The sequence below is a fragment of the Macrobrachium rosenbergii genome, chromosome 10 (assembly GCF_040412425.1).
Source record: "Macrobrachium rosenbergii isolate ZJJX-2024 chromosome 10, ASM4041242v1, whole genome shotgun sequence".
NCBI lineage: Eukaryota > Metazoa > Arthropoda > Malacostraca > Decapoda > Palaemonidae > Macrobrachium > Macrobrachium rosenbergii.
In genome coordinates, this window is record NC_089750.1 from 14,258,606 (window position 1) to 14,272,180 (window position 13,575).

A 13,575-nucleotide genomic window follows, 5' to 3' on the forward strand; every position below is an offset into this window, starting at 1 on the left:
TGGGAAATTGCATATCTGGTCAGGATGTTTTTATGACCTCTTGACTGTATAGTTCATTGGGTTCTATAATCACCAGTTTATTATTATTATTATTATTATTATTATTATTATTATTATTAGTGTTCCTCAACTGCCATTTCTTGCTGTTATTGTCACACTGTAATTTAACTGACTTGAGTTAGGACCCCATAAAATCTATTAAATTCAAGTTACTGGAATTCTTAGCGAAACTGAAATGAGATATAACATATATTTGTATTCTTCCTAGAATAACTCCGGTGAAAACAATTATTTTTCAAGGAATAGCTCTCTCATGCCTAATTTGGAATAAGAAATGATCAGGTGTACAAAATTAACTTGAAACTTTCTCTGTTACAGGGAAATTTAGCAGACCTTGGCAAATTGCTCATGCAAGGTCCCTTCAGTGTATGGAATGAAAGTAAGAAGGGCCTTCGTGAGTTACGCCTTAAACCTGCTCAACGACACATTTTCTTATATGAAAAAGTGTTACTTTTTACTAAGCGTGCTGGCAAAGACACTGATCGTGCCACATATCACTTTAAAAACGCTCTCAAGGTATTTGGCAACTTTTTATTGTTTATGTTTATATAAGTAACTTGCAATTTCATGGAATTTGACAAATGGTTTATATAAACTAAGATACTGTATGTGGTTTGGATTATGATTGATGATTCTAACTTTCCCTTTTGGTAGATGTCTCAAGTAGGATTAACAGAAAGTATCAGAGGACACAAGGGTGACATACGCAAGTTTGAAGTTTGGCTGCAAGGGCGACAAGAAGTTCATATTATACTTGCCCCTTCAGTAGAAGTTAAAGAAGCATGGGTTAAGGAAATTAAGCGTGTGTTACTTGATCAGTTTGAGTACCTGAAAGGAGAGAACATTAAGCAATATTCTTCAAGAATACAAAAGGGAGCAAGTCTAAATGGTATAAGAATTCCACCACTGTCACCTACTACACAGCACAGGTTAGTGTATTTGTTCTGAAATCTTCAACCATGCAATATTTTTTGCCTGACTTTCTACAAATTTCTCTAAATATTTTAAAGATGTATCTTGTATTTTGTTTTGGAACAAAGAAATATCCAAATTGCACAAGGTAAAAGAAGTTACCGATAGATGTCAGCCAATCTGCCTCAGCAAAGTTAAAACCATGAGATATAAAAATTCCTTGGTAATTATAAGTTTGAAACCTTTCGTAATATTTACCCTTATTTTGTAGGGCCCTGCGTCAAACTGCTTCTTGGGACATGGCTGGTAATGGAATGAGTGGTAGTGGTGGCTCAATCAGTTCCAGTAGTTCTGAGGGCCGTACTGGAGAAAGTGGTAAAGAGAACAGTAGACGATCTATGCGAGGGATGAAGTCAGCTGAGGGAGCTTTGGATGCTCCTGAAGAGGAGGAAGAAAGTTGGTCATCTGATTATTCTGCTTCTGATGAAGAAGAGGATCAGGAAACATTTTCCGAAAGTACTGAGGTGAATATCACTGGCAATTTAAATGTAGAATAAGAGGTCATTTGTTTTTATTTTACATGTCTACTAAAATCAAGAATGTTACCTTAGCAATAACCAAAAAGTTTACCTTAGCAATAACCAAAAGTATATAAAAAATACTCAGTGAAAATTGTGTATGGTTTCATAACTGCAGTCTTTGCAATATATTGTGATATTCAGTATTGATACTCAGATTTACCTTAGTTTTACATGATCGTAGAACCTGAGCCAATGTCATATTGATGCAGAGTCATGTAACATATACATGACAAGTTTTTCTTGCCCCTAAGTGTTCCAGGGTGAAAATTAGCTGTAGAAATTTTTTATACCTATTGTCAAATTTCTGTATCTACATTATCTAGGTAGTTGTCATTGCTATCTACATTATCTAGGTAGTTGTCATTGTAAAGAATGCATCTGAGGCCCATGTTTTGGTAAAAAAGCCAGGACTGCCAATTGATATTATAAAGCAGTTTTTGTAAGCTTTCTTCAAACATCTAATCGTTCTTATGAAAATTTAAACCATCACCTTTTATGTAGGAGTACTGTAAACCTCAGTACAAGCTGGAAATGGTCATTGAAGCTTGGTAATAAGGTGGTTGGTAATTAAGTAAGTGGGGGTAATCACCCACTAATATAGTTCCTCATTAGACGGTTTGGTATCATTCTCGGCTAGCACTCTGCTGGGCCCGCATTCGATTCTCCAACCGGCCAATGAAGAATTAGAGGAATTTATTTCTGGTGATAGAAATTCATTTCTTGCTATAATGTGGTTCGGATTCCACAATAAGCTGTAGGTCCCGTTGCTAGGTAACCAATTGGTTCTTAGCCACGTAAAATAAATCTAATCCTTCAGACCAGCCCTAGGAGAGCTTGTTAATCAGCTCAGTGGTCTAGTTAAACTAAGGTATACTTACTTTTACTTCACCCACTAACATGCCACAAACCATAACTTTTTCTTCCATTATGGTTGGGTGTGGATGTGTCTGTGGTCTGCTTGACATGTATTTGAAGCTATTTTTTTCTGTTTGTATGGTGCTTCATCTATTTTTGCATTAGATGAGAACAAGTGTGGACAACAAAATTGTGAGACATGAGCAGGTGTATGTATGCGCTATGTCCTTGGTGTTATAGAGGGTAGGTCTTCCTGCAGCCCTAACACCCTTCAAGACATAAGATGGCTGCTCATTCACCTTTGGCTCGTTCTGATGGGGAAAAACACATAAGGTTAGGTGACCTGCTTACACTCTCTGACAGCACTAGTCAGTGTGTGTGCGCGCCAAGTTCTCCCCAGGTGACCCCTGCAGTATCAAGCACATGTCATACTCCTTCATTGCTACAACAAGTACCTGTCTCAATCGTGTCTTCTTCTATAGCTGAGGAGAGTAAGACTTCTGGCTGTAGTAAGGCGAAATGCAAGCGCAGTTTTCTTCCTCCCCTCCTTTGTTAATGAGTTCTTCCTTCTATTCCTCATTTTTTCCTCTGTCTTGTCAAACTGAGTGAGAGTCTTCCTTCTTCAAAGTTTGGCAGTGGTGTTCACATACCTGTGGATGGGTCTTCTGCCATAGGTACACCGGGTTCTTTGAGTTTGCTCACGAACCCAGTGTCTCGCCAGTCTTACCAAGACACAAGGACTGTGCCAAACTCTTCTCCAGTTTAAATGTCTGCCAAAGTACATACAGAAGAGTTGGTGCTACCTTCTTGTCAGGCATGTGTATGATCCCCAGATTGTGTGTATGCAGACATAAAGTTCATGTCACTGCTGTATGATTTCACTGGATATCAAGACAATCTGTATGTTTGTGATCACACAGACTCTCAGACAGTGCCTGGTTTGTCCAGAATACCCATTGTGCATGACCCCAGTGTACATGCAGACAGAGTTTACACATGATAAGTTGTTGTATTACTATACCACAGAGTATCTTAGGCAGCTGCATATGTGTGTGGCGAGGTAAACACTTGCTGCCCAAGTCTGTGGTATGACCACAATGTATTTTAGCAGTTATGAGTCAACCTCAGCTCAAGTTCAGCGATCACTACTGCTAGTCTGATTGTTCGTATCCACAGTCCAAAGAGGATTCACCAAGGCAGGCTGGTAATCCAGCCTCTCTTTTTGGGAGAGGTTGTAGTTCATGCTTGGAGAACCTGTTATGCCGTGAGGGTCCTTCTTCAGAACCCCTTCAGGGAGAGCTGGAACAATATTTTTAGCAATTGTTGGTTTCATTCGTGAGCATAATGATTGCTGGGGAAGCAACTACTGCCCCTTCAACAAACCAATCTCGTCAGTACAGCATATTCTATGGTTGCTACCAGGACTCAAGACAGTTTTTCTGACTGCCATGGTCACTGCCTGCTCATGGTGTCTTTGATTAGGTTAATCTGTCTTTTTACTAGTATTACTATACAGTACAAGATATTCTTGTCCATGGCAGCAATATAAATTTGTATTTCATATTTTTTACTGTATTAAAGCTTTATGGTATAGATGCTGTGTGGATTTTGTATTAAGAATTTTGAGATTAAACTACATTACCTAAGTCCTCAAGTGTCACATAACAAAAGGCAAGTGTAAGTTACATATCTTTCAGATTCATGACTCATAGCTTAGGTACAGCAAAGGAACAGTTGAATGATTCTTGTATGTACTCACATAATTTTTAGCTTATGAATCTCTACTTTCAGTATACATCATCAAGGTTCCTAGTGTTAGCAGACTACAATGCAATGGGGGGATCAGAAGTCAGTCTGCGTGAGGGTGACTATGTAGATCTCATCAAAGTAGGATGTGCTGGCTGGTGGTATGTAAGAGTATCTGGGACACCGTATGAAGGCTGGGCTCCTGCAGCATACCTAGAGCGGGTTCTCAAGAAAGGTAGCAGGTCATCTCCTTCTGTTAGTAGCCAGGAGTCTTCCTCTGGTCTAAAACATGCTACTTCAAGGTTAGTGCTTATTTTGATTTTTTTACCTCTCAGACATTTTCCTTTATATTTTTAAAATACCCCCATTTCAGTTGCAATGTGATAACCATTTTGTTATGACAAACAGTTCCTACACATCACTGTGATTAAACCAAAAATGATTTTCATGGATTGATTTTTCAATAAATTGTTTATCAGTAATTTTCTAAAATGATACAGCATTTGTAACAAATGCCACTAAATATATTTAAAGATAAGAAAGTCTTTTCTCAAACCTTCTACTATCACTACGACACTAGAGCAACAAAGGACTCAGTGAATAAGTGGAACTCAAAGGGTCTAACAATATCATGCAAATTTTGAGTCCTCGAAAAGAAAAGTGATGAATGGAAAAACCTGAATAGGGGAGAGGTAAGAAATTGGAGTAGAGTTGCATACATGCTTTGTAATGTACTTGACTATTGTTTTATGCAAATTGTAATGGAATACACAATTTTTTTCTAAGCCCAGGTAAATTCAGTTACATGTGTGCTGTTCAATAGTAAAAGTTTCATTATGTTCACAGTACTCGCACTAAACTCCAACTTAGAGGACCCTGTTCAATTTAGGCTAGAATAGTTTAAAAGCACAGTACAGTATTGCAGTTTTGTTTCCAAGCTATAAATGATTATAAAATACACCCTCAGAACATTTTGGTTTGGAAACTTGACTCTGCCTCCCACTTTCTCCTGAGTACAGCATTCATTCAAGATTCTCTGAGGCACCTATTATGTATTTTTTTAATGTAATATATTGCTAAGTAAAAGTAATGATTTGTGTAACATGCACTAGAAAATATGTACTTGCAGGTTTTCAGTTGGTTGCATTGTAAGAGCCACTGCTTGTAATGGTATAATACGAGAGTATTTATCTGAAAAATTTCATAGGCTTCCGTATTAGACTTCATGAGTCCAACTAAAACAGTTTAGGTATATTTTATCTGCATCACTGGTTGTGTATGGCCAGTTAGTTTTTGTCGAATAAAAGATTTCTCCCACAATGTTGTTCAGTTTAGTTTGACATTATTAAATTGTTTATACTGAAGCATATTTTACAGAGCACACATCTGTTTACTATACTGTTCTGGGGTTAGTGGAAAATGCTTTTGAGAAAATAAGAATTTTATTTCGATAATTACCATTTAACATTTATTTTGTTTGGACTGTGTTTTCATGTTACACATTCTTAAGAATTTACTCAGCTCAGTTTAACTCTTCTTCCAGATTGCAACCTCTACATGGGATGTCATTGGGGTAAATGCATGCTTTTGAGAGCTATGTTTACCATTGCTAAAGTGCTCTCTCAATTTCTCTTTGTGATTATCTGAAGCTGCATAAAAAACAAATGAAATCTGGGACTACCATTTCCCACTGGGTGGGGTTTCCATTTGCTTCATAATTTACATTTTATACCTGCCTCTCATTCCAAGGCTGCATCATTTTACAGCATGCAATGAATTCGGATAGTATGTGAATGAAGGCTTGTTTCAGTTGTCTGATGCCATTGCAAAATTTTAACCCATTCACTTAAAAATACAAGCATCTTTTGTTATACATTTTCTTGTTTGATGTTTACACCAGTATTGCGTCTTTGGTTTTCAAAAGCACGTTTTCAACATTTTGGTATCGAATTACCAAAACTGTGTTAGGAAGTGGAGAAAGTGTGAAATATTAAAGATTTTTAAAGTACTGTGTATTTTTCCTAATATACAAACCTGAGGTCTTTACATATGGGATTAACTTTCAGCACAAGCTGGAGCTGACCGTTTAACTAAAAAACAAGGTGGTTATTGGTAGTTGGCTACCAATGGTAGGGGAGGAAGCCCCGCCATCCAGTTGGTACGCTTTCACTTTACCTTTTGGCCCAGGCAGCAGAATGAGGATGGCAAGTGGTGGGCTATTTATGTAAAGACTTCAGGTTTGTATGTTAGGAAAAATACAAATTACTTAAAAAAATTTGTCATTTGTTCCTACATGTATACAAATCTTCGGTCTTTACATATGTGAGACTTACCTGGTGGGAGGATTCTGAGCAAATCTTAGAACTGACTGGTAGTTTGCCTCACCTGGGACATCTCTACTTGGTCATGTAAGAGCAATGAAAGGAGACCCACGCCTCTGATCTGTTGAACGTGTGTGATGTTCAACTGCCAGACTTCTGGGCCTTTCAAATTAATGGGATGTAGCATTGATTCAAAGAAAGGCTTGGATGAACCCATATTGTTGGGGACAGTACCGCTGAATATAACCGAGTTCATTCATTGTCAGTCCCTCTCTCCCCTTGCTACAGAGAGAGGTAGAACTTGCATCTATTAATCCAAATTGAGCCTAGATTATAGACAGGATACTCAGTCGTCTAGAACACTTGCATGCACACCCATCCAGCATGTGAAGGCTTACTAACCAACCCTCTGCCCACTGGGAGAGGAAGGGTATAAAAGAAAAAGGTAGGCAGCCAGTCCCACATACATCCTCTCTTTGCAGCCATACACCTTATCCTCTCTTTGCAGCCATACACCTTAGGTGAGATGCCACCTGTCCCTCAAGGGGAGCTGGGTGAGCTACATGACTGCTGAGCAGCCACCACAGAACCCAAGGAAAAAGTCCGAGGATCTATGGGCAACGTCCCGAAGGTAAAAAGGAGGTGAATGTGGTCTGTCATGACCATATTCCTGTCCTTAGTACCCATCCGACAGGTTCTTCCTGAATGCAAGGGGCAGACCAATACCCCTGACCTTGTGAAATCTTGCCCGGAACGTACTGTTGTCCTCCATGTCAGCTGTGGAGTACACCCGTTTGATCATTACACAAAATCAAAAGAAATGATGCTCTTGGACACCACTTCTTGGCTGAGCCGGGACTAAAACGAATCATAGGCACTCAGTACTGAAGGTCAAGTCCTTAGGTGGTAGTGCAAAAGGTCTTCGGTCACTTGGAAGCCACCAGGGTCCTTAGATTCAGAACAATCATACACTGTTGATCACTTGATGAATCAGACAGAACGGTGGGAGTGCGTAAGCCTTAAGACTTGTACCATGGGTGCAAAAGATGTCTTGCAGATACCAACAACATGTGGTGTTCCCAGAAGGTCACCTATCCAAGTACTACCAGACCCAACGTTGCTAAACTTCACTGATTGGACGAGAGGCAGTGCTTTCAATGTGGTATGCCCACAGCCCAGAAAGACAGAACCCAACAGTAACAACTTCGGAGTGTTGTGTCAAGATGGAAGGTCTAACTCGGCTGTCTTTCAAGGTTGAACAATCCTTCGAAAAATCGAGATGCTGAGATGAACTGTCCCTAACACCGACCCTAGTGACTAAACTTATGTCATACATCCATCTTGCCTGGAATGTGTCTGGTTGACCGCTGTGCTGAGTGTGCTACCACCCACCCATGCACCTGCACTGTCAATTGAGGAGAGGAAAGGACACTAGCCCCCTCCCTTGTTGACTATGGAGCTACTGTGGTACCATTTCTTAACAACACCACAGAGCGCTTATTCTCGTTGCCCGGCTGTGCCGAGTGTGCTACTGTAACAACACTCCAAGGAGATACTTGTTGTTTAACCATTAAGCTAAGACCTGTATCTCTCCTCTGAAAGAGGAAGGGAAGGATCGGGGAATCCTTTGTTGAAGACCAGGACCCATTCAATCAGCATTGAAGGGAATGAAGAAGCTGCCGTCCGCGAAGAACTGGCCTCCACCGGTGACGACAGGTGACCAAGAATGGCTTGCAACTGCCAAGCTAGTTGCCCCTGTCAAGACAAGGACAACCTTGCTGTTGTGATCTGTTAGCCTTGCAGATACTTATTCTTGCTTGGGTGAGAGCTCGGACTTCTCAAGTCCATGCAACTATCAGGCTGCGACCAAATCCGAGAAGCCAGTCTTGACCCAGAGACACTGCATTAGAGCTCGCCAGGACCAATCAGTTGTTAATATACATCTGGAGATGTACCCTGAACGAACAGGCCCTAGTTGAAGCCAAGGTGAAAGTCAAGTGAAAACTTGGGGAGAGGTTGGAAGCTCACAATAAAGATAGGCATGGAGCCATCTGCTCTGAGGAGGTGGGAAGTTTCCCCAGGAATGAAACGGAGGAACTAGCGGAAGGATTGACAGGTGAGTATTCGGAAATACTTATCCGTCAAACCCAATGAAAGTCTGTCTCCTTCATGGTTGCAAGCACTGTACAGTACAGTGTGTGTCGTTTTGTTGAACGGGTCAGGGAAGAAAGATCTATGACTGGTTTCCAGTTATCCGTCATTTTCTCCACAAAAGAGGGATGGCTGTAGAAATTGGGAACCGGATTGTACAGTTTCCACTACGCATTCACTCAGCGTTGCCTTTAATTTCCCGCGGGGTAAGATTCTCTGAGCCAGAATGAATTTGTGAACAAGGACCAGATTGTTGATGAGGAATGGTAGGAACTCAAAGGGAAGTTGATATCCTACTTAAGGACATATGCTACCCAGGTTTCAGCCACTGTACAGTAATATGATGCTTAAGGCTACGGGGCACTCCCCACTCGAGGCTGCACGTGGGGAGGGAAGCCGTCTAGGCATCTTATTCTTTCTTCTTACCCTTACTTCCTCTTTAGGGAAGGGAAGGGGTTTGAAAGGGAAACCTTCAGTTGATTCTCTGGTCCCAAAGGGATTGAAGAACTTCACTGACATCTTTTGAACCCATTGCAAAACTTGGTTGTAACGATGGCCAGTGACTCAAGAACAATCCCAGAATATATCTTTCTGAGTGTGACTTGAAAGAGAAGAAGATTGGTCCTGGCTCAGACGTTTCCAACTGGCACACTCTTGGTTCCCTGTGTACCTTCTTAATGGATCGGTACTGACGAGTCTCGAACACTTGACACAAAAATCATCCAACTCCACTTGGTGTTACAACTGAGTCATCGAGAGAAGTTGAGGGAACCAGACAGGGAGGTATAGAATACTTTGAGCTGATCTGAAGACTTGATGGTAGAAGGAGGCTGCAGACGATCTGTGGAAAGAGGAGACGACACCCGAACAGGTTTCGGAAAGCGGTCGTATATACACAGCCATGAAAATAGCTACTATGAGGGAAGTGGTCCTGGCTGTGTTCGCTCAGCTGGGGGTCATCCCTCATATGAAGGGAACGGTCTCAATCACAAGAGGGTGGCTGGAGCTGCCCCTCAAATGCGACATCGTCTTCGCGGCCATGGCCTCAATCTTCGTCCTGTGTAAAGCACCTGCAGAAGAAGACACTGTGACTGCATGCTCTAGAGGAAAGTGGTCCAATCGTATCAACAAAACACCCTAAGACGTATAGCCGTGGGGCCTGTCAGAGACACAGCCCACCATAAGGTTTACAGAAACTTAAACTGCAGCCAGAAAAGTACAGGGATCTGAAGAAACCTGTGCTGTGGAAACTGGAACTACCCTGTATCCTGACTCAGGAAGAGAATTGAGGGCCAAAGGTGAGTAGGAACAAAAATATTCCTAATCTACCTGTAGAATGTCTAAGTCTTCATGGATAAACACTGCCATGATAGGTTGTCACTCACGGAACGACGGTCATAAGGGTCTGCGAGAATGAGCCTGTTTATTTGGATGTAGTCGTTACCAAAAACAGACTGGGGGGTGTTGCATAGACATGGCTTTGATTCCACACAAACATGGGTGGGTGCTGCACCCCAGATGTCTACGGAAGTGGCATTGATGCCCCTTACCTGACCTATGGAGGTAGAAACACTCTTGGAAGAGCATTAGTTTACAAGGGAACTCTCTGTGAAACATAGAGCGGAGGTACCACCGCATCTTGTTCACAACAACATAATGGGGGGCTGTTACAGACATCCATGGTTCGGCCAACCGTCCACACAAACATGGTGGAGGGAAACATTCTCAGAAGAGCAATCCATCCAATACGAAACCTTCATATGAACAAGGGGGAAAATAAGAAGAGCCATCCTGTCCTCCTCCAAACCTCCACTTGAGCGTGGATGGGGCCCGGCCCTGGTCAAGCCATGACATGGTAACATTCCCAAGCGGGAATGTGCAGGGATTAAGAAGCATACACATAATTGACAGTCACTAGGCTAAGAGGAGGCGACTCCAAGCCTATGTCCATAGACAGGGGAGAGCATAAGGAGATGAAATCAGTGAAAACAACCAAAGAGAGTTGTATCTCGGCTGTGCAACATCTGTGTGGCCATGCTTAATTTCCTTGGAGAGCAAATCTTCGGCTAAAGACGTCCAGCAAACTGCAGCAATGTCGAAATGTGACAGCTGTGAAACAATGTGGCAAAGGCAAAGCTACTTCTGCTTACCCAGAGCCTCTCTCTTTCATCTTCAATCATGCATCTTGAAGCAAAGACATAGGAGTGCAAAATTGCACGGCTGCATATACTTCCTTCCGTGGAGAGTGTAGCTTCAGTTTAGACATCCGGAATACTGCAGTGGCACTGCTGAAAACAGCAACCAGGAACTGTTCTCAAAAGGAAACTTGCAGGGAAGAGTAAGCACAAGTATACTAGGAACTCTTGTTCTGGCACTGAAGATATGTTTGGCTGTGCCCAGAAGGACAACTGAAGGCGGGAGCTGCACTGACAGCAGACGCACAGTCATGGAGGAAAGCCCAGGGAAGACACGGTCGTGGCCTACAGCAAAAGACGTTGAATGCAGTGGGGAGCTCTTGAAAGCTACAACACACTGCAACGAAGCACACATACCCAAACCAAAATCGACTGGTTGAACGCAGGTCATTGGCCGTCGCTTTGATGGGGAGTAGTCTTCCTTACAGTCACTATTTATTCTTCTCAGGAACTTGTCTATTCTTTCCTGTGATGGAAAGTCCTTGACTTCTGAGTGTTTATCATCATGCCCAAGTATCTGATGTTTTGAGTAAGAATAAAGTCCGATTTCATGTAGTTAACCAGAATTCCCAGGGTCTTGCACATTTAAGTCCCTGTCTCTCTTGGCTTGTTCTGCTGTCAGTGCCAGAATCAGCCAATCATCCAAGTATCGTCAGAGACAAATTCCTCTCTTGTGGGCCCATTCTGATAAATGTTGAAAGACTTTGGTGAATGCTTAGGGAGCTGTTGCAAGGCCGAAGCAGAGGGCCTGCAGATCTAGCAAGATCTTTTCTGATCACTGCAAAAACTCATCTTGGTGTCTCCATCTTGGAGTCACCCGAAGAAATTTGTTGAGTGTTGAGAGATCTATGACAGGTCTCCAACCCCCTGATGACCTCTCTACCAGGAAAAGGTAGCTGTAAAAAACTGATGATTTTTCTTTCACTATCTCTACAGCCCCCTTGTCTAGCAGGCTCTGAATTCCTTGTCGAAGGGCTTTCTGCTTCAGGGGGTCTTTTCGGTTGGATGTGAACTTGAGAGGTATTGGTATCAAGAATGGTTTCTGCTGGAAGAGGAGGATGCACCCTTTCCTGAGAGTCTGTACTGTCCATTTTTGAGCACTGGCTTTCTGCCACTCTTTCCACTTGTTCCCCAGACAGGCCCCCACCCTGGACTGATGAAGTGCATGGGGGAAAAATGTTTTCCTCATCTATTGGCTCCCCTCGTGCTTATAGCATTGCGTTTACCAGACCTGGAGGAGCAGTGGAGCGGTATTGTTGCCTACCTTCTTCCCATTGTCTACCTCTGGAAGACTGGGAGCTTTGATGAAACCCTGCTGAAAAGGTTGTCCTGCAGATCTAGATTGTCTACCCTGGTTATTGGAACTGAAAGACAGTCTTCAAGGTGCTGGTCTAACGGAGGGTGATGGTAAAACATATCTTGCATCTTCCCTCCTGTCTGCAATTGCTTGGTCTAGATGTTCTTGGAGAAAATATCTAGACAAATTCGACACGGCACTGTTTCTTAGATTCGACCGTCTGGAGAAATTTGTTTTTGTGCTACAGAAAGGAAAGAATCTATTCTTTTCAAAATTATATTAGCCCGCAAATTAACTACTGTATATTCTTCATCATGTACTTCAGGGCTTTACCTGATGGAGGGAAGAAGTATTTTATCACCAACCATGAATCATTAGAAACTGGTTTTTCAGTCGGTTTTAATAATGCCCCTTGATAGTTGTCAAGCCAAGAGGCAGCTCTCAAAGACCTTCCTAATGATAATTCAAAATTCACCATCTCGGCACTGGTGAATTTGGATCCTATTTGACATAACAAGTCTAAAGAGTTGTTACCAGACGACCAGGATAGTATTCTATTAACTATTTTGGGAAGAGAGGCTAGTTTCTCTGGAATGTAATATTTTGCCTGTTTAGGTAAAGGATGCGTTAGTAGTTTTTGACACCTGGAGGCAGCCAGGGAACTTTCTTCTCCTGCTATTTGAATGTCCACTTCTTAATTGCCAACTTGACCATCTCAGTTAAAGGGAGGTGGATGGAACGCTTGATTTCCAGAGTGTTATCGGTTATCTGCTCCATTAGAGAGGAGTTGGCAAAATCTTTGGTTTCCTCTCTCTCAGGCTCCGGGTATTTTAACATTTTCTGTATCATACAGATAAGATCGGCAAACTTCACCACGTCAGGAAATTCAATTGGTCATACAGATAAGATCGGCAAACTTCACCACGTCAGGAAATTCATGTGCCAATTGACCAAATTCCAATTCCGAATCTAGACTAAAACATCTCGGTGGTCCGGTCCATTCCTGATCGCCCTGATGTAATGGTGACCAGGTCTCGATTCGTACATCTCAGTGGGGGAGTCGGGAAAACTGATGCCTCCTTTTTCTACTGTATGAAGTCCTCGCTGAATGATAAGAACAGGACGAGACTGAGATATCTCACGTCTTTCTCTTGAGGGGGACCGTGACCACAACTGAAACCGTTACCGTGATACAGTTCCGCTAAACCGGAGGTGTCTCTCAGTTCCTCATTCATATCCTAACTCCTAGAACAGTGACAGAATCTGTTGGAATCAAGAAGTACTAATATAACATTTAATCACCATACATAGAGAGATTCATAATGGCATATATACAGTATGTAAAAATAATTTCTTTGGAGGATATTACCAAATTCTAAAAAAAAGTGTGACTCATCAAGCTTTGGAGCATCATGGTCAGGAGATTCCTAAAACACCTATTACTGCTAAAACTGTTT

General features: G+C 42.0%; 1 protein-coding gene and 1 long non-coding RNA gene across 7 annotated transcripts in view; one reads left to right on the top strand and one right to left on the bottom strand.

Moving 5' to 3' along the window:
• The window catches only part of LOC136842501 (guanine nucleotide exchange factor DBS-like), an 838,144-nt gene that overhangs the window by 818,402 nt on the left and 6,167 nt on the right, over positions 1-13,575 (top strand). For all 5 annotated transcript variants that reach the window (XM_067109882.1, XM_067109883.1, XM_067109884.1 and 2 more), the window contains 4 exons: positions 379-576; positions 715-989; positions 1,244-1,496; positions 4,200-4,456. In XM_067109882.1, the coding sequence (XP_066965983.1) occupies positions 379-576; positions 715-989; positions 1,244-1,496; positions 4,200-4,456 (983 nt within the window). The remainder of the gene's footprint in view (positions 1-378; positions 577-714; positions 990-1,243; positions 1,497-4,199; positions 4,457-13,575) is intronic.
• The window catches only part of LOC136842503 (uncharacterized), a 44,576-nt gene that overhangs the window by 5,302 nt on the left and 25,699 nt on the right, over positions 1-13,575 (bottom strand). Inside the window, exons 3-4 of one of the 2 annotated variants that reach the window (XR_010854238.1) lie at positions 1,231-1,410; positions 580-888 (exon numbers count right to left, since the gene is read on the bottom strand). This is a non-coding gene — a long non-coding RNA (uncharacterized lncRNA). Of the gene's footprint in view, positions 1-579; positions 889-1,230; positions 1,411-13,575 lie in introns of those variants that run through there. The other variant, XR_010854239.1, reaches the window with a different exon arrangement.